The sequence below is a fragment of the Ranitomeya imitator genome, chromosome 4 (assembly GCF_032444005.1).
Source record: "Ranitomeya imitator isolate aRanImi1 chromosome 4, aRanImi1.pri, whole genome shotgun sequence".
NCBI classification, from domain to species: Eukaryota; Metazoa; Chordata; class Amphibia; order Anura; family Dendrobatidae; genus Ranitomeya; species Ranitomeya imitator.
The window spans coordinates 589482677-589501875 of NC_091285.1; the positions used below are offsets into that span (position 1 = coordinate 589482677).

The window sequence follows — 19199 nt, forward strand, 5'->3', positions numbered from 1 at the left end:
GAAAGGGAGGCTGGTAAGGGACTTCTTTGAAAACAAGTCCACCTGCCATGTCTTGAGCCAAATATTCCGCCAGATGGTCACCATATTGCTGGATACCTGAGCTGCACAAGACGCGCATCTAGGGAGACAGCTACCAAATATTTCCCTGCATAGGAAATCTGGTCCGTCAGGTCGGCCAGCACCCCCGGAAGAGGTCCAGCCGTGGTACCCTTACAAGGCTGTTTGGTCCATCTAGCTGTGGTCCTTGAGACCCTGGTAGAGGCAATGACCGAGGCACAAAGCAGAAGCAGCCACTTCAAAAGGCTGATTTTTCCAGCGATTCTATAATTGTATCCTTGGAATCCATGAGGGATGCTGCATTAGAAAGCGGAAGGACCATGTTGGCGGACAGTCTGGGGACTGACGAGTCCGCTGCCGAGGAATCAGTCCAGTTAGCGATGAGCTCAGGGGAGAACGGATATAGGATGCCGAGACGCTTCCCTGTCTGAAAGCATCTGGTAATGGTTCACCTTTCCCCTGGCAAGTACCACAACAAATTCAGTGTGTGGAGCAAAGACCTTGGAAGTTGGTTTTGACCGTCTAAACGAAACCGCCCTTTGTGCGGTTTCCGTAGAGGTATCCATGATGCCTAAGGTCTGGTTGACTGCAACAATAAGGCTTTGCACCCTATCACTCATGCTAGAGGCCTGTAGTGAGACAAAGTCTGAATCTTCCTCTGAAAACATGACCAAGGACGCCCGTCTGACTCGGGAGAGGAGGATCTGGAAGAGGGATCTCACAGTGCCAGACCGGAGGGCGAGATGGATCGGGAAAAGATCCTGTCTGGATCTCTTGTGACCCTGTGACCCACTGGCAACTGCAGGGGGCTGGGAGGGACAATCTGTCAAGCACGGACACCAGGGACGTGACATCCTGGTGAGGTCCACCACAGACCGAGACAGAAGGAAAGCCCACCCAGGGATAGGGGCCTCGGTCTCACCCGGGGTAGGAACTCCTGGGCGGTGGGTTCATGATGAGCAGACCCATTAACTGATGCCAAAACATTAGGGGATAGGAGAGCCGAGGAGAGTGTCGGGCTGCAGAGCTGCTACTCACAGTAGGTGCAGTCATCCTGTATTCAGCTCCAGACTGCAGGGCTGCTGTGCCAGGAAGAGAAGGCTCCACAGGAAACAAGTACAATCTGGATCAATAGGAAAAATGGCAGTCACAAGAGGTGTCCAGGTCCAGGAGTGAAAAAGCGCACACTGCAGGGACACATGCTGAAAAGCCTGCGCTAAGACAGGAAAAGGGGGCGGAGCTAAACCGCGGATCAGGGGGCGGAGCAAAGTGCCGGGGGCGGAGCTAAGTCCCGGCAGGAAGGAGCTGACTAAGAGCTAGGTGGGAAAAAAGCCCGCCCGAAAAGCAGGAAGAGGGGCGGAGCCAGCCCTGCAGCTAGGCCTGAGAGTGAAGCCGGGACCTAAATTAGAGCTGGTGACCGCCGGAGTATGGGGGAGCAGCGCAGATGATTGAAAAATGCTGCAAAACAATGCCTGCAGCCCCAAATACCCGCAAAATTAAAGGGGAAAAGACCCCCGATGCCCCACTCTGCAGCTAGGCCTGGAAGAGGCCGGGACCTAGATTACATCACATGACCACCGGAGCACGGGGGAAGTGTTGAGGAAAGCCCTAAAACTGCTGCAAAGGTAACCTGAATTAAGGGGCACACTATTAAAATAAAGGAATTTTTTTTTTTTTTCTTTTCTTTCCTTCCCGATCTTCTTTCTTCTGTGATCTTCTTATCTCTGTACCTGGGGGGAGAGAGCGAGTACCTCCCCATCCAAGATCGGACGTCCGATAATCCAGCATAGTGGGACGTCCGTGTCTCCTCAAACCGCAGGCTCTGGTGGGCGAGTGGATGGGAGACGGAGGCAGGCCCGGGTCTGAATCACCTCAACACGCTTCAGTGTTAGGGGCTGGGGTCCTGCCGACTAGACGTATGAGGATATGGGGTGGCAGTACACGCCGTACTCATAGTCTCTTTGTGGGACTACAGGTGTGACTGACCACCCTGTATCCCTCCGTGGTACCTGAAAAGGAACGACGCACACTCAGGTAGATAAGGGTCTAATGAAAGACCCATGTCCACCTCCTACTGACACTAAGCTAAACTGAATATCCTACTTCCTGTCGGTGGGGTGTACACTGCAGAGGAGGAGCTAACTTTTTTTATTTGCATAGTGTCAGCCTCCTAGTGGCAGCAGCATACACCCATGGTTCCTGTGTCCCCCAATGAGGCGATAGAGAAAAATCCTTTTTTTTTTCCCACAAAAATTATTTTTTAGCCCTCAGTTTTGTATTTTCCCAAGGGTAACAGGAGAAATTGGACCCCAAAAGTTGTTGTCCAATTTGTCCTGAGTACGCGGATGCCCCATATGTGGGGGTAAACCACTGTTTGGGCACATGGGAGAGCTCGGAAGGGAAGGAGCACGGTTTTACTTTTTCAACGCAGAATTGGCTGGAATTGAGATCGGACGCCATGTCGCATTTTGAGAGCCCCTGATGTGTCTAAACCGTGGAAACCCCCCAATTATAACGGAAACCCTAATCCAAAACACACCCCTAACCCTAATCCCAACGGTAACCCTAACCACACCTCTAACCCAGACACACCCCTAACCCTAATCCCAACCCTATTCCCAACTGTAAATGTAATCTAAACCCTAATCCTAACTTTAGCCCCAACCCTAACCTTAAAGGGACTCAGTCACCTGAATTTGGAGGGAACACTTTTCAGCCATAGGGACGGGGTTTTCGGGTGTTTGATTCACCCTTTCCTTACCCGCTGGCTGCAATATTGGATTGAAGTTCATTCTCTGTCCTCCGTAGTACATGCCTGCACAAGGCAATCCAAATTCAGGTGACATAGTCCCTTTAACTGTAGCCCCAAACCTAAAGGGAAAATGGAAATAAATACATTTTTTTTAATTTTTTCCTAACTAAGGGGGTGATGAAGGGGGGTTTGATTTACTATTTTTAGCGGACTTTTATGATTGGCAGCCGTCGCCGTCATACACTAAAAGATGCTTTTTATTGCAAAAAATATTTTTTGAGTTACCACATTTTGAGAGCTATAATTTTTCCATATTTTGGTCCACAGAGTTATGTGAGGTCTTGTTTTTTGCGGGACGAATTGACGCTTTTATTGGTAACATTTTTGGGCACATGACATTTTTTGATCGCTTTTTAATCCGATTTTTGTGAGGCAGAATGACCAAAAACAAGCTATTCATTCATTTCTTTTTTTTGGGGGGGCCTTTATACCGTTCTGCGTTTGGTAAAATGGATAAAGCAGTTTTATTCTTCGGGTCAGTACGATTACAGCGACACCTCATTTATATCATTTTTTTATGTTTTGGCGCTTTTATACGATGAAAACTATTTTATAGAAAGAATAATTATTTTTGCACCGCTTTATTCTGAGGACTATAACTTTTTTATTTTTTTTGCAGATGATGCTGTATGGTGGCTCGTTTTTTGCGGGACAAGATGACGTTTTCAGCGGTACCATGGTTATTTATATCTGTCTTTTTGATCGCGTGTTATTCCACTTTTTGTTCGGCGGTATGATAATAAAGCGTTGTTTTTTGCCTTTTTTTTTTACGGTGTTCACAGAAGGGGTTAACTAGTGGGACAGTTTTATAGATCGGGTCCTTACGGACGCGGCGATACTAAATGTATACTTTTATTGTTTTTTTTTTTTTTAATTTAGATAAAGGAATGTATTTATTGGAACAATATATATATATTTTTATTATTATTATTTATTTAGGAATTCCCCCCCCCCACACATGCATTTTTTTTTTTTTTTTTTTTGCTTTGCCCCGAGGGGGGACATCACAGTAAAGTGACAGATTGCTGATCTGACACCTTGATGTGCACTGTGTCAGATCAGCGATCTGACATGCACAGCAGGGAGGCTTCCCGGCGCCTGCTCTAAGCAGGCGCTGGGAAACCACCTCCCTGCAGGCCCCGGATGCAGCCCCGCGGCCATTCCCTATACCGCCTAAGCACTGCGATCATGTTTGATCGCAGTGTGCTGGGGGTTAATGTGACTGGGGCGGTCCGTGACCGCTCCTGGCACATAGTGTCGGATGTCAGCTGCGATAGTCAGCTGACACCCGGCCGCGCTCCCCCAGTGAGCGTGGCTTATCGCCCAGGACGTACTATTCCATCCTTGGGAAGTAGGGCCCACCCAACATGGACGGAATAGTACGTCCAATGGTAGAAAGGGGTTAAACAGTGTCCAGAATTGAGTCTAGAAAAATAAATTTGTAACTTTACCTTATTGGAGTCTGCTAATTTCTTAGCTGTATAAAATTCGGCATCGGCCCTCGCCTTCTCTCTAGCTAGAAAGGCAGAATCTGCAGAGTAAAAGCATTAAGAAACCAATTTATTTTTGCTTCTATTGCGCCACGATATCTGGCAGTGCATTACGGACACTATGTACATTCCCTATCAGTATGCCTTTGTAGTGTGGGAGGAAACCAGAAAACCAGGAGGAAACCCACGCAAACACGGAGGAGAACATACAAACTCCTTGCAGATGTTGTTCTAGGTCACATTTGCACTCAGGATCCCAGTGCTGCAAAGCAACGTGCTAATCACTGAGCCACTGTGCCTATGTTGTACCACAGGCTGAAAAGCTTTACAAGGGACTGGTTTATTTTCAAGGAACTTCTACTTTCCTTTCTCAGTTTCAGTAACTCGTTACAGTCATTACTGTGTCGCGTGTTTCTGGCAAACCTTGTATTCAGCCATTCACACAGAAGTGCATAGTCACGTGGTGCATATAGGATAGCCACCCCTACAATGACAGCTAGTTGTCAGTGTTATAAGTAAATGATCAGTAAAAACCGTGGTCACCAAAAGTTCTCAATAGGGTTGAGGTCAGGGGAGGATGGTGGACACACCATGGGTTTCTCTCATTTTATGCCCATAGCAGCATGTTTTCTTTGCAGCAGGAGATGATGCACATTGAAGCATGAAGAGGATTCTTCCATGGATGGCACGGTTCTTTTTTATAACATGGAAGAAAGTGGTCTGTCAGAATCTTTATATAATTTGTTAAGGTCATTTTCATATCTTCTGGGACCCCAGGAGAGCCTACCAGCTCCTTCCCCATGATTCCGGTACAAAAGATGGTTGACTCCACAGCCTTGTTGGGACATGGTGGCCATCTACTTCTCCATCCATCTAATTCTAGACCATCAAAAATTGCACGGCACTCATCGGTGAACAATTCTGTTTTGAAACAATTCTTCATGCATGTCTGGACTGCAGCAGTTTGGGCTTGTGAGCACTGTTTAAGTTCGGCAGAGTAGTAGCCTAACTAAAAGTATCTGGTGGGTCCTGAAGCTTGAAGTTCATGGCCTGAAGAGGCACCGACAGCTGCAAATATCTGTTGGCTGCTTTGTAATGGTATTTTAACAGCTGCTCTCTTATTCCGATGAAGTGGTCTATCAGAAACCTTCCTCATTATGCCTTTATCTGCACAAACCTCTTTTCTTCCATCAGCCACAAATCTCTTCACAGTACAAAGATCACGTATCAGTTTTCGTGAAATATCTGATGTTTCCATACCTTGTCCAAGGCTTTTCACCATTTGATGCTTTTAGGCAGCAGAGATCCTTTTTTCTTTCCCATATTGCTTGAAACCTGTCCTTCTTAAGTAGTTTTCCTTTAATTGGGAAAACTAATTATCACAGGTGTTTGAGATTGATTTCAGTGATCCAAAGAGACCTGACACACAATACCATCCATGAGGTTATGTGAAAAACAAAAAATGACATCTGTATGGCACCTAAATCCAATCTGCATAATTTGGCGGCGTACACATGTAGAGGACTCACAATGAAATCTCTTGTATTCTGTTACACTGCAGTCTGTAGGCCGCCTCCATGAGGCATGTTTTCTCCTCTCACAATAGCCATGTTTGTAGGGGAGAATAAGCAGACCTTCTCAGGATGTTATTAGAAGGGGCGTCTGGATTAAACAAAGTCATGGATCTAGTAAACAAGGCCCTGGACACGGACCATATTACACGGCGACACCAAGCGCGATCTCATCTAACAATTACCTTCAATCTCAGAAATCTTCTTCTCCGTTTCCTTCTCCATAACCTTCTGTCCAAATTTGATCTCCGCAACTTGGGCCACTTTCTCTGCCTCTGTTTGGCAAAGAGAAAAAAAAAAGCGCCAAGATTAATGATGTGTGAACACACTGCAACCATTTCTAGGCAGATTACTACATAAGTACAGGTCATTATGGTAGGAAATGAAAGAATCCTGTGGTTGCTGGTTCCTTTTTCCTTCTTGTAATTTGGATCATATCGTCATTACTGTAATAAGTGAATTGTTACCACGTGAGTATGTATATATGTCTTCTGGAGGCCATTTACCCCAAGGGGTCTGTGATACATGCATATTCATATTGTACCATTCTCTAAAAGGTTTTCTATTATTGTGTCCAAATAAAATAAGAAAAAAAAAATTAAAATCTCGACCTGCGGAGCGCGCACAGAAGGGGAAAAAGTCATTCAATTCAGCAAAATGGAGAACAGTTTAGGATCAATGGAGCGCAAGTTAGTGACAGCTTGACATTCATGTGATCATAGATAATGAGAAGAGCCGAGAAGAAGGGAGACAAGAGGGTCACGCGGAGTCTTTTGAGGAGGATTTTAAAATAGGATCTGATTAAAAAACAAACAAAAACAAAAAACGCCTGTGTGATTTAACTTCTCAGTGGTGACACTGTATCTTTCCTATGCTGCCAAAAGGTCCAAAACTGTGAAATAATGTTATGCAGCCATATTGGAGGGCGCAGTTTTGGCCACCCTGCCCTACTGCCCTCACCCTGAGGCCAAGTTCACAACAGCGGTGAAAAAAAATTGTCTGTTTTATCCTAAATCCTGGGACAAATTTTTTTTCTTTGCTTGTGATCCATGTGCCAGACATACAAAATCTGTCTTTTTACAGCAGCCATTAATCATTTATAAGACCAGTTACAGTTTTGGATGTTAATAAACTGCAATGTATCTGTGAAGATCGGATGTTATGGCTCCGTACGGCATCGGATCCTTCTTTTTGTGCACCTGTAGACTTCAATGGGCGAGTCTCATCCGACACACGGAAGAAACTCGTGCACGCTGCGATTTTTTTAATATACAGATATCAGTGAAAAAAAAACTGCACTCATCTGCACCGCCCAACTGAATAACACTGGTCTGATTGCTGTCTGTTTCATGGAAAACACTCCAACCGAAGATTTTGTTGTGTGAACTCGACCTAAGAATTACAAACACTACCGACATAGCGAGCTCACGGACAGATTCTCCAACTCATTCATCACCCAGCAACAGACAGTATAAGACCACGGTCACACGCTCAGTATTTGGGGAGTTTTTTACCTCAGTATTTTTAAGCCAAAACCCGGAGTGGAGCAATCAGAGAAGTATAATAAGTATAGAAACACGTCACCACCTCTGTATTCATCACCCACTCCTGCTTTTGGCTTACACATACTGAGGTAAAAAAACTCACCAAATACTGAACGTGTGAACGTGGCCTGACACGGCGTCTGTAGAAGGAAAACAAAGATTTTTAATTGAACCCAAAATGCAAATATGTTAATTTAGCCAAAAAATACACATAAAGTGTCAAATAGAAGAAAACCCCAGCAACGTTCGGTTTTATCTCAAGCACACAGAATAGGACTGCGGTCTGCGCGTCCATGGGATTTAGGGGGCCTACCAATCAGGGCCTTTTTCCTCTCCGTTTCAGCCTCCTTCTCCACCACCTTCTGCTTCTGTGCAGCAATGAGGAGCTTGGTTTTTTCACTTTCCCTTAAAAAAAAAAAAAAAAAAAAAAAAAGGAGAGACATTTATAACCCACGGATATGAAAGCTCTCCATTGCCAACATCACCCCGCTTCATACTTGGACGTCACATGCACTTTTGCAAATACTCTTATATTTTTAATAAACTGCCATCACCTCACATTGCCCTCTACGCTGCACTACGGTCACTAGAATACCCGCTGCCCATGACCGGTATTCGTACAGGTAATAACTTGGCATGTGGGTAATGTGGCCAGCACTTACATGAGCTCATAGTTCCTGCGTATACTTTCAGGGATATTTGGCTTTGTGACTCGGACAGCCTGGACAGAGAGGAGACAAAAGCAGAAGATCGATAGTCAGATCCATTCTGAAACAAGCCCTGCCACGTGACCAAGTAAATGGGCATCCTACATTTGTCAGGTCACGATGGCTTGTGACGTGAATTACGTATGCCCTGTGCCGTTTAGTCTACCAAGCAGGCACAAGGAGTGGTGTGGAAAGTCACTTCTAGTTGGCTGGTAGGAGGACTAGTCAGCAGCCACAACACACATGCAGACAGAACTAAAAAGGCCTTTTTTAAAGAAGCACCTCGTCCTCCACCACTCAACATTTTTACCCTCTTAATATATTGCAGTCATCATATTATGTAGCACTGTGTACACACAACTGCTCATTTGCCCTTCTACCCAGGTAATTAGTCTCTTTTCCATTATGTCTATGACATCACATGATTAAAAACAACAAGCTGAATCTTTCTAAGCTCCATGTAGAAACAGCAGGTCAATTTTTCCTGTATAAAGTCCCTGCAAAACTCCCTGTCAAAGTGAGAACCAGAGCTGCTGGGTCAGGAGATGAAGAGGGGGGATGATTCATGCAGGGACAAGAGGCTTTCTGTTCTACATTGAGCAGAGAAAAATTTGCTGGGTAGAAAGGCAAAATGAGCAATTGTAAGTACATAGTATATTGCAATCATCATATTATACAGCACTAACAGGATAAAGCCTTTGATGGGAGGAGTGCTCCTTTAAGTGAAATTGTTGGCCAAATCTGAAACTTCACTTTAAAGGGAATAATGACACTTACTAATAAAAAGCCCACTATAAATAATGTGCACAGTAGCTATACAGGTTATGTCAGCCCCTCAACCATGGAGACTAGAAGTCTTTACGCCTAGGCTCTGACACAGGCGAGTGCCACTGCTACAGGGCATGTTGTATCTGGCACAGCTGTCATGGTCATGATGTTCTCCTCTGCTCCAATCCAGATATTTAGGTTGTTAGAGATCATTTCTAGCCATAATGTCTCATCTACTGTCAGAATGTAATGTGCAGGTCACAGACAAAAAGAAGGCCAGCAGCAGTCATCCAGGATGGATCCATTATATTCAGATGACATGGACATCTCCACAGTCTATCCCCAAGGTTAACACAGCAAATGCAAATGTGTACAAGGGCGAAGGCTCTATTGGTGAAGTGGAGTTTTTCTGGCATTCGCAACCTTTTAAAACGTTCAGGATATGTAGTATTCCAAGTTTGGTTTAGTAGTTACAGGGTATGTCTGATGAAAACTATCCACGTGATAGGTGATAATTTGTTGATTGGTGGGGGGCTGACTGGTGGGACGCGAAATGATCATCAGAACAGGGAACTTTTACCCCATTCATAGGGGAAGTCCGCGCACCTGCTCAGCCCTACAGGGCGCAGAGGCTTTCCAGCAGTCTCAGGGAATCAGTGGAGTGGTGCTCAGGCTTCCCAGCCACGCCATTTCAAAACAGAAATTAAAAAAATCCTCAATCTGCCCATCTGTGCGGATCCCGACAGTCGGACCCCCACCGATCACTTCGGTGAATAGCTGATAACATATTTTCACTTGACAGCCCCTTTGAATAAAAACAAAAAAGGCAAAAGAAAATCCCACATACTCCTTAATAACCATCGGTCCGGCGGTCCACACTGGTTTTATTTAATTTCTGCAGCGATCATGTGCAGTTCATGAGTAATGTGACCACTGCAGCCAATCACTAGCTGTTTGTTAGCATCATCACATGACCGCTGCAAAAAGCAAGTAAAATCAGTATGGAGCACTGGAGAAATGTAAGACCACATTAACCCATTCTTTGCTCTTGGAAAAAAGTTTTATAAATCTTGAAAAACCTAGGGCAGAAATAAAGGCACAGCTATATTGTGGTGGTGTGAAACTTTTTACCAGGCTTAATACATACGAGGTTTCCCTATATAATAGAACCAGAGTGGCATAAAACACACAGCTTTCACATGGTTCATATGGAATAATCGCAGAAGCCTCATCGGACAGTCACACCAACAACAAACCCTGATTGTTCTTCATTTACAGCGCTTCTTTATGGGCGCCAGTCTGCCGATCATAAAACCTGGGACTGTTCCACATGGTGACATTACACTGATGACCTATATGTCAGCACACATTGAAGCTAGGTCATCTTCCTAGAATACACCAGAGTGGGACAAACCCTGGGGATCAGTTCTCACGAGTCACTAGCGGACCATACCTGGATAATTAACCCTGGAGCCATCTCATTGAGGTCCTGCTGGAGCGCCAGCTTGAGGTTCTCATCTATTTGATCTGTGGAGAGGTCAGAAAGAGATCACACTTCCCTCATTGAGTAAGATGTTCATTCCTCATTTGTAAGCAGTACATATCATTAAAGGGAACTGGTCATCCGTTTCCATTAGCGGTGGATCAGCGTCTGGTTGCGATATTGCGGACAGGAATATCTTATGAAACCCCCTGATGTTTCAAAGGAACTATACTTTAAAGACCACAGTGCTGCAGCAGGTGATTGACAGGTCTCTTGAAGCGCTGGAACGATCTTTAAAGTTTATTTTCTTTGAAACACTGGAGCTTTATATAAGATATACATGGCTACAACCGTTCAGACAGAGTCCGATTCATGCTGCCTTTGGTTTTAGTAGCAGGGATAAGGGGATAGGTTCAATTTAAATCTAGAGCCAAAAGCTACAGCTTTATTTTCAGGCCACCCATAGACTATAAACATCCAAGATAAGTCTTACTCTGCAGTGACGTTATGAAACATCACTACATAGGAGAGCAGGTGTATGATATCAGAGTGGGGAAGATGGCCTCCCCATAGAGAAGACGAAGAGGGTTTGTCTATGCTTTTCCAATTGCTGTATGCATAGCTTGGTGTTTACATTATAGAAAGCACTGATAGTGCTTCCTTCTCCGGACCCAGCATTTATGTGATCACCAGCTGCCAGGAGGGAGGAGGAGCTACTGGGTCCTAAGAGATCCAATCAGCTCTGCTATGAAGGCAACCGAAATTATCAAGTAGTTGGGGCCAATATACCAGCCCCATTATAAGGAAAAACAAATTGTCAATCCATATTGCTGTTACTAGCCCTGGACCATAGAAAAATAAAAAACAGAACGATAAATAAAAATAAATTCTTAAAAAGGAGGGGGAACAAGTTTAAAATAGGTGTTCTAAAAAAAAAAAAAAAAAAAAAAAAAAAAAAAAAAAAATGGAGAGACAAGCAATTAATTTTATTAAATACAACTAAATACAGATCTGCCAGGGGTTATAGCAGAGGGATGAGATGGGGGTTACTTACCAAACAGTTCTATGTAGACCTCCTGAAGGTTGTGGACGCTGCAGAACTGGTTGAGCTCATGGTGGATCTTGTTGAAGATTAGCGCTTTATCATAATCTGCAGTATAGTTCTTCACTATGTCATACACTACAGGAAGAAGGGGAGATTAATACAGGGGAAGCAATGTGAACACTTAACTTGGGGGTACACAGGCAGACTTGTGTATAACGACCACCGATTGGTGACATCAGATGATCAGAGATGATTTAATAGCCGGATTACATGGGCCGACCGCAGCTCCCATGTGCAATCAGTAATCGGCCGTTCAGTGCGTGCAGGTCGCCAATTTACTCGGCAGCACAGGTCCTGCTTACATATAATGGTATGCTGTCAGGAAGGATGATCTTTTAAGCAAACCATTAGGAGAAAAAGCATTGCCCATTCTTCAGGTGATCGGCAGCTGGTTTCCACTGGATTATTATCAAGAATCTCCCTTCCAGATATAATCGTGCAATGTAAATGCAACTTTTGAAAAAAACTGGTTAAATGGATTTCCCTTTCACTGTTATGGATAATTATGAAGAGAAAAAGCAGCAAAATTTACCACTTGAATTCCCTGCGGTTCTGACCTCCAGACTGGAAGTGACGACGCCCTGATTACCAGTCACCTGACCCTACAGCCAATCAGCCGTCACACGATTGGTGGTGGGAATCACCTGACCTATGCAGCCAATTAGGTGACAATCGGAGTGGCAACCGTCACACAAACCCCTTCACGCAGTACGCTACAGTGTACGCAGGGGTGTGCCGGACATGCCACAGTGTACGCAGGGGTGTGCCGGACACGCCACAGTGTACGCAGGGGTGTGGCGGACACGCCACAGTGTACGCATGGGGGGAACTGCACACGCCACAGTGTACGCATATGGGGGGCGGCCTGACACGCCAGCCACAGTGTACGCAGGGGTGTCCCGGACACGCCACAGTGTATGCATGGGGGGGGGGGGATGGGGCTGCACACGCCACAGTGTACGCATGGGGGGCTGCACACGCCACAGTGTACGCATATGGGGGGCGGCCTGACACGCCAGCCACAGTGTACGCAGGGGTGTCCCGGACACGCCACAGTGTACGCATGGGGGGGGGGATGGGGCTGCACACGCCACAGTGTACGCATGGGGGGCTGCACACGCCACAGTGTACGCATGGGGGGGCTGCACACGCCACAGTGTACGCAGGGGGGGCTGCACACGCCACAGTGTACGCAGGGGGGGCTGCACACGCCACAGTGTACGCAGGGGGGGCTGCACACGCCACAGTGTACGCAGGGGGGGCTGCACACGCCACAGTGTACGCAGGGGGGGCTGCACACGCCACAGTGTACGCAGGGGGGCTGCACACGCCACAGTGTACGCAGGGGGGGCTGCACACGCCACAGTGTACGCAGGGGGGGCTGCACACGCCACAGTGTACGCATGGGGGGCTGCACACGCCACAGAGTACGCATGGGGGGGCTGCACACGCCACAGTGTACGCAGGGGGGGCTGCACACGACACAGTGTACGCAGGGGGAGCTGCACACGCCACAGTGTACGCATGGGGGGCTGCACACGCCACAGTGTACGCATGGGGAGCTGCACACGCCACAGTGTACGCATGGGGAGCTGCACATGCCACAGTGTACGCATGGGGAGCTGCACATGCCACAGTGTACGCATGGGGGCTGCTGGACACGCCAGATGCTACAGTGTACGCATGGGTGGCTGCTGGACACGCCAGATGCTACAGTGTACGGTTATCTCGTATATAGGGAGTTTATATAACCATATAACAGTTGTCGGACCCCTGCCTTCAGGATCATCAGTCATCAATTGCTGACAACAGGTGAATGAAGAATGGGACATCAGGAATTCTGGTGCAGGCAGACAGCACTGAAAAAGGCACACGGAGCGATGGGCGATTAGACCGGTGAGTTTACTGTAGGGTTCATTTGTTATTTTCTAATCTTCTCGTGCTTAGAAGCAAACTACTATAATCAGACATGGCTCCACATCAGCACAGGAGGTGCTCCACTCATGATCGGTGGGGGCTGCAAAGATCATCTTTTCAGGATGGTACATGTCAGAAATATGCAATTGCTTTATCAGATGGGAATAGCCCTTTAAACAACCTTCCAATCCTGCCTTAGTCTAGTCATAATATGACATGTGTCAATCTCCATAAGACTAAGGAAGGGAAAGAAAGTGTCAGCTCTACCTGAAGGCTACTCACCGGCACTAGAGATGAGGAAATTCACCACTTCTATTCGATCAAAGTATATCATGACGCCACCACTGAAAGATAAAACATGGGGAACGATGAACTCATACAAAACAGTACGGACAAGATCACAACAAAAAGCAAAGCCTGGACAACATGGAGGCTGGAGCGGGTCCTGCACCTCATCTGCGCCCCAGGATTGTGCACTGATCAGCATATTCAACATCACTCAGAATAACGGAGAGCAACTAACCAATGACCCCAGAGAGACATAAGACCTGGCTCACTGATTTCCAGAATCAGCACCGTACTCGACTGTTGTCTCTTTTATCTGAGCTCAGTCCCAATGAATCGCATGGGACAAAACCGAATCCCATACACAACCTGGGCAGCGGATTACTGCTCTTAAAAAACAAACAAAACAAAAAAAAAAAAAAAATGTTTCCCTAATCCTGGATAACCTCCATTAAAAAAGGGCCTTGTAATTATAAGTGATGCGGTGAGACAAGTAATATTAATCCGGCGTGCTGTGGCGCCTTCTGTTGCCCATAAAATGAAAAATTAAAGATTAAAACCGGTTTCCAGCTTTTGAAAACCCCCTGGGGAGGGCGACTAGGAGCAATGGGGGAGACTAGGCACAGGACCTGGGGAGGGCGAGTAGGAGAAGTGGGGGAGACTAGGCGCAGGACCTGGGGAGGCCGAGTAGGAGAAGTAGGGGGAGACTAGGCGCAGGACCTGGGGAGGGCCTAGTAGGGGCAGTGGGGGAGACTCGGCGCAGGACCTGGGGAGGGCCAGTAGGGGCAGTGGGGGAGACTCGGCGCAGGACCTGGGGAGGGCCAGTAGGGGCAGTGGGGGAGACTCGGCGCAGGACCTGGGGAGGGCCAGTAGGGGCAGTGGGGGAGACTAGGCGCAGGACGAGTAGGAGACGTTGTTGCTGGGGGAGAGGGTTTATCTGAAACCCCTTTAAAGGGACACTGTCACCTGAATTTGGAGGGAACAATCTTCAGCCATGGAGGCGGGGTTTGGGGGTTTTTGATTCACCCTTTCCTTACCTGCTGGCTGCAATATTGGATTGAAGTTCATTCTCTGTCCTCCGTAGTACATGCCTGCACAGTTATCAATCTTGCCTTGCGCAGGCGTGTACTATGGAGGACAGAGAATGAACTTCAATCCAATATTGCAGCCAGCATGCAGCCAGCGGGTAAGGAAAGGGTGAATCAAAAACCACAAAACCCCGCCTCCATGGCTGAAGATTGTTCCCTCCAAATCCAGGTGACAGTGTCCCTTTAAGTTTAATGAAGCTGAGCTTACCTCGTGCCGCATGGGACGTTCTTCACTTCGTCAGTCTGTAACGTGCTCTAAAGAATAAATGGGACATTAGCGTAATCCAATCACACAGGAGTGCGCACTAATCTATGGTAACACAATCACCACGAAAGAGCTCTCGAAATAACATTATGTCGCTTTATCCCGTGCAGGCAGCATCGTGCAAAAGCCTCAGAGCACCTTTGCTTCATTACAATTCCCATGAAAGTCTGGAAAGCTCCATCTGCAGACAGCGAAGCTACACGCACCTGCACGGCTACACGTACCTATATGCACCTGCGCGGCTACACGCACCTATATGCACCTGCGCGGCTACACGCACCTATACGGCTACACGCACCTATATGCACCTGCGCGGCTACACGCACCTGCCTAGCTACGTGCACCTATACGCACCTGCGCGGCTACACGCACCTGCCCGGCTACACGCACCTATACGCACCTGCGCGGCTACGCGCACCTATACACACCTGCGCGGCTACACGCACCTATGCGGCTACGCGCACCTATACGCACCTGCGCGGCTACACGCACCTATGCGGCTACACGCACCTATACGCACCTGCGCGGCTACACGCACCTATACGCACCTGCGCAGCTACACGCACCTGCACAGACTTGAAGGAGGTTATGAACGGCAGCATTAAATGGAAACCAGGGCCACTTGTCGAAGTGAGCAGCGCTCCGCCCCTGCAAGAGGAAGGAAGAGGTGTCCATTTGTCTTACAGCACATGCAAATCATGGATGAAGAGGAAGTCGCCCCAAACACGGAGTATAAATGCTGCCGATGGTTTACACTGATCACACAGTAAAGGCTGCAGGTCATTTTACCTGGTGTCACATTAGACAGCTTCATTATTAGGACTGTAAAAGTGGTCGGATAAGGCTACTTCATGCTCCTCTGCCAGTATATAGGGAGATGGATGAATAGCAATTCCCCAATATATTCCTATACTGGAAAATGAAGCATTCTGATAATGTACAGACAGCACCGAGACCTGAAGACACAGCACCGAGACCTGAAGACACAGCACCATACACATAATATAGGCTGCCGTAATCAGTAACCTGCATTCTGCTGATGGAGCTGCAGGGCACAATAGGAATGTGAAGTTCTCCCAGGCCTACATGTGTATTACCGAACCAACCAAATGATGGCAGAGCTGTGCTCCTGTCCAGGGACAGCGGATGTGCAAGGAATAAGGTGAAGATACCCCCTTCCTCATCATTGCCAGAATTATGGCATATCCAGGTGAGAAGACATAACACTAGAAGATATGAATATATAACCCCACCGTGACTCGGTCATTGTTCACATTTTTTTCTTCCCCATCCGTACCTTTTTTTATTTTCCCCATCTAAATAGTCGTATAAGGATTTGTTATATTTTCGGACACCCATAACCTTTTTTTACATTTTGATACCATTTTGGTTTAGATACAACATTTTGAAATCGCTTTTTATGACGTATTTTGTAGGAAGTGCAGCAGACAACCCCCCCCCCAAAAAAAAAACCAAAAACAAAACAAAACCCCCACAATGACTATTCTTGCGTTCAGCATTTAACGTACAGGTATAATGATTTTATATCTTTATATAGATCAGATTTTAATGACCATGGCAATACCTAATATATTAATTTATTTTATATGGGGAAAAAGGGGCTGATTGAAACTTACTTTATTTTTCTGTCCCATGGGGGACTTGCACCTGCGATCGTCCACTCACCTATACTTCGTGCAGCAATACCACAGGGTTACAGGATATCGAGAAATTGAGGTCTCCCATGAAGCTCAGGAAGTGGCCATGATGGTAGTTATAGGAGCCTTCGGCAGGCTCCCAGCTGCAATGGTAAAACCATCGGTTCCCCGCAATCTCATCGCGGAGGGACAATGGGCGCACACAGACAATGACAAAGTGTAAATATTGCTGTCAGTGACAGGAGCATTTAAACGGTTAAATAGCAGTGATTGGGGCAAACTCCGACTACTGATGTTACTGGCACATGCTCGCTGTATAACACAGCCGTCATCCACCAGATATGGTGTGGGCTCAAGTCCTGAGCCTACTCCATAAACCCACTATGACCACAATCTACGTTATGTGGTTGCTGTCGGGTAAAGGAAGTGTTCCCGACAATATGGCGATGCCAGGGAGTTACTCCGCATGTTGTTCCCTAATGTATCAGGAACTAACGCTTCCAATGAAAAACAAACTCTGAAGTTCCAGGTAATTCCCGGCTTGCGGTCGTCACTCCATAAAGGAGGCCTTTATGTGTTTTCGGCAGTGATGCAGGGCCGCCATGATTTATAGCCTTTCTGCAGATTTCTTATTACTCCGCTCGGAGTTTAGCTTTGTTTGAGGACATGCAAATGAAGGCAAATAATTACAGCATCTTCTTGGATGTGTTACATGTCATGCCAGAAAGTACAGGACTCCGGCCAATATCCTGCCGGATCTAAGCCGTAAATCATCCAGTCACTGCTAATGACACCTGACTGCTAGCGCCAACATCGGTAACCCTTTCAGGAAAAGAAGGAAACCAATGATATTTTAAGAGGGGGGTCTCCAATTGTCTTAGAGGGGTTCTCCGGTCTTCTGATAAAAGTCCACACTCTTTTCTAAACTCAGCTCACAGTAATATACCTAAAAATACATCATTTATTACGGCATATATTCATTAAAAACACACAGATATAGGCAAAACAAAATAAATAATTATACAGAAAAAGGCCAAAAAAAGGAGGTGTGGGCAGCACGGTGGCTCAGTGTCCGCAGGGTGCTGGGCTCAAATCCCACTAATAACATCTCCAAGGAGTTTGTATGGGTTTCCTCCCACACTCCAAAGACATACTGATAGGGAATGTAGATTGTAAGCCCCAATGGGGACAGTGACAAAAAGCCGGATTACTCACCGGTAATACTCTTTTAGTGAGTCCACGACAGCACCCTACAGGAGAGAGGGATCCGCCCCACAGGAACAGGAAACCTACAGAAAGATAAAAGGGGGCGGTCCGCCTTTCCTCCTCAGTTTTGATTTCAGAGTTCCCGGAGGACCGCCAGTATTAGGCAAATATAATTTATTTCATTTTCAAACTTATTTGCTCATGTATGATTAAAAGAATTTTACTCAATAGTAAGTACTATATTAACCTAGGGAGGGATGTAATAGGGTGCTGTCGTGGACTCACTAAAAGAGTATTACCGGTGAGTAATCCGGCTTTTTACCCCTCGCCACGACAGCACCCTACAGGAGATCTTTCAGAGACCATCACCTAGGGGGGGGGGACCACCGTGCTGAGGACAGTCCTGCCAAAGTCTAGGTCAGAAGTTGACGATAGGTCAAGCCTATAGTGGTTATAAAAAGTAGAAGGATCTGACCAAGTTGCCGCCTTACATATGGTTTCTATTGGGACGTCTCCTCTTTCGGCCCAGGAGGATGCCATAGCTCTGGTAGAGTGTGCCGTTATGCCTTCCGGAGGGTTTTCTTTCCTCGCGGAGTAAGCCAGTGTGATAGACTCCCTGATCCACCGGGATAAGGTGCTTTTTGTGACTGCATGACCCTTCTTGTGACCCTGAAAGGATATAAACAGAGCCCTACACTGTCGCCAGCTACTGGTCCTTTCGATGTATTTTAAAACTACTCTTTTAACATCTAGAGTGTGATATTTACATTCCTCAGGAGTGGAAGGGTTACTGAAAAAGGTGGGTAGGACTATTTCTTGTGACCTATGGAATTTCTTCGCTACCTTGGGGAGATAGGAAGGGTCTAATTTAAGAATCAACTTATCCTGAAAAGTTAGCAGGAAAGGTGGATCTATAGAAAGAGCTTGGATGTCACTGATTCTCCTAGCTGAAGTCAGTGCTACCAAGAGGACAGTTTTAAGTGATAAATATTTAATGGATACTGAATCTATTGGTTCAAATGGAGAGTCTGTTAGGGCTTGTAGAACTAAATTTAGATCCCAGGGTGGAATTCTAGGTATATTAACAGGATTTATCCTTTCACAAGCCGTGATAAATCGGGATACCCATCTATTTCCTGCAATATTATGGCCATAGAGGGCTCCCAGTGCTGATACGTGAACTTTTAACGTATTTACAGCTAAACCTAGTTCCCTCCCTTTTTGAAGGAATTCCAATATAGAT

The 19199-nt window shown here is 46.4% G+C and overlaps 1 protein-coding gene across 3 annotated transcripts in view; it reads right to left on the bottom strand.

Annotated features, from left to right (window-relative positions):
- ERLIN2 (ER lipid raft associated 2) overlaps positions 1 to 19199 on the bottom strand; it is a 51648-nt gene that overhangs the window by 19406 nt on the left and 13043 nt on the right. For all 3 annotated transcript variants that reach the window (XR_011320830.1, XM_069766498.1, XM_069766499.1), the window contains exons 3-11: positions 15659 to 15740; positions 15036 to 15082; positions 13737 to 13798; positions 11487 to 11612; positions 10403 to 10476; positions 8137 to 8195; positions 7788 to 7879; positions 6116 to 6205; positions 4321 to 4400 (exon numbers count right to left, since the gene is read on the bottom strand). Coding sequence is in view for 2 of the 3 variants with exons in the window: in XM_069766498.1 (XP_069622599.1) it covers positions 4321 to 4400; positions 6116 to 6205; positions 7788 to 7879; positions 8137 to 8195; positions 10403 to 10476; positions 11487 to 11612; positions 13737 to 13798; positions 15036 to 15082; positions 15659 to 15740 (712 nt within the window). In the remaining variant the exon portion in view is untranslated. The remainder of the gene's footprint in view (positions 1 to 4320; positions 4401 to 6115; positions 6206 to 7787; positions 7880 to 8136; positions 8196 to 10402; positions 10477 to 11486; positions 11613 to 13736; positions 13799 to 15035; positions 15083 to 15658; positions 15741 to 19199) is intronic.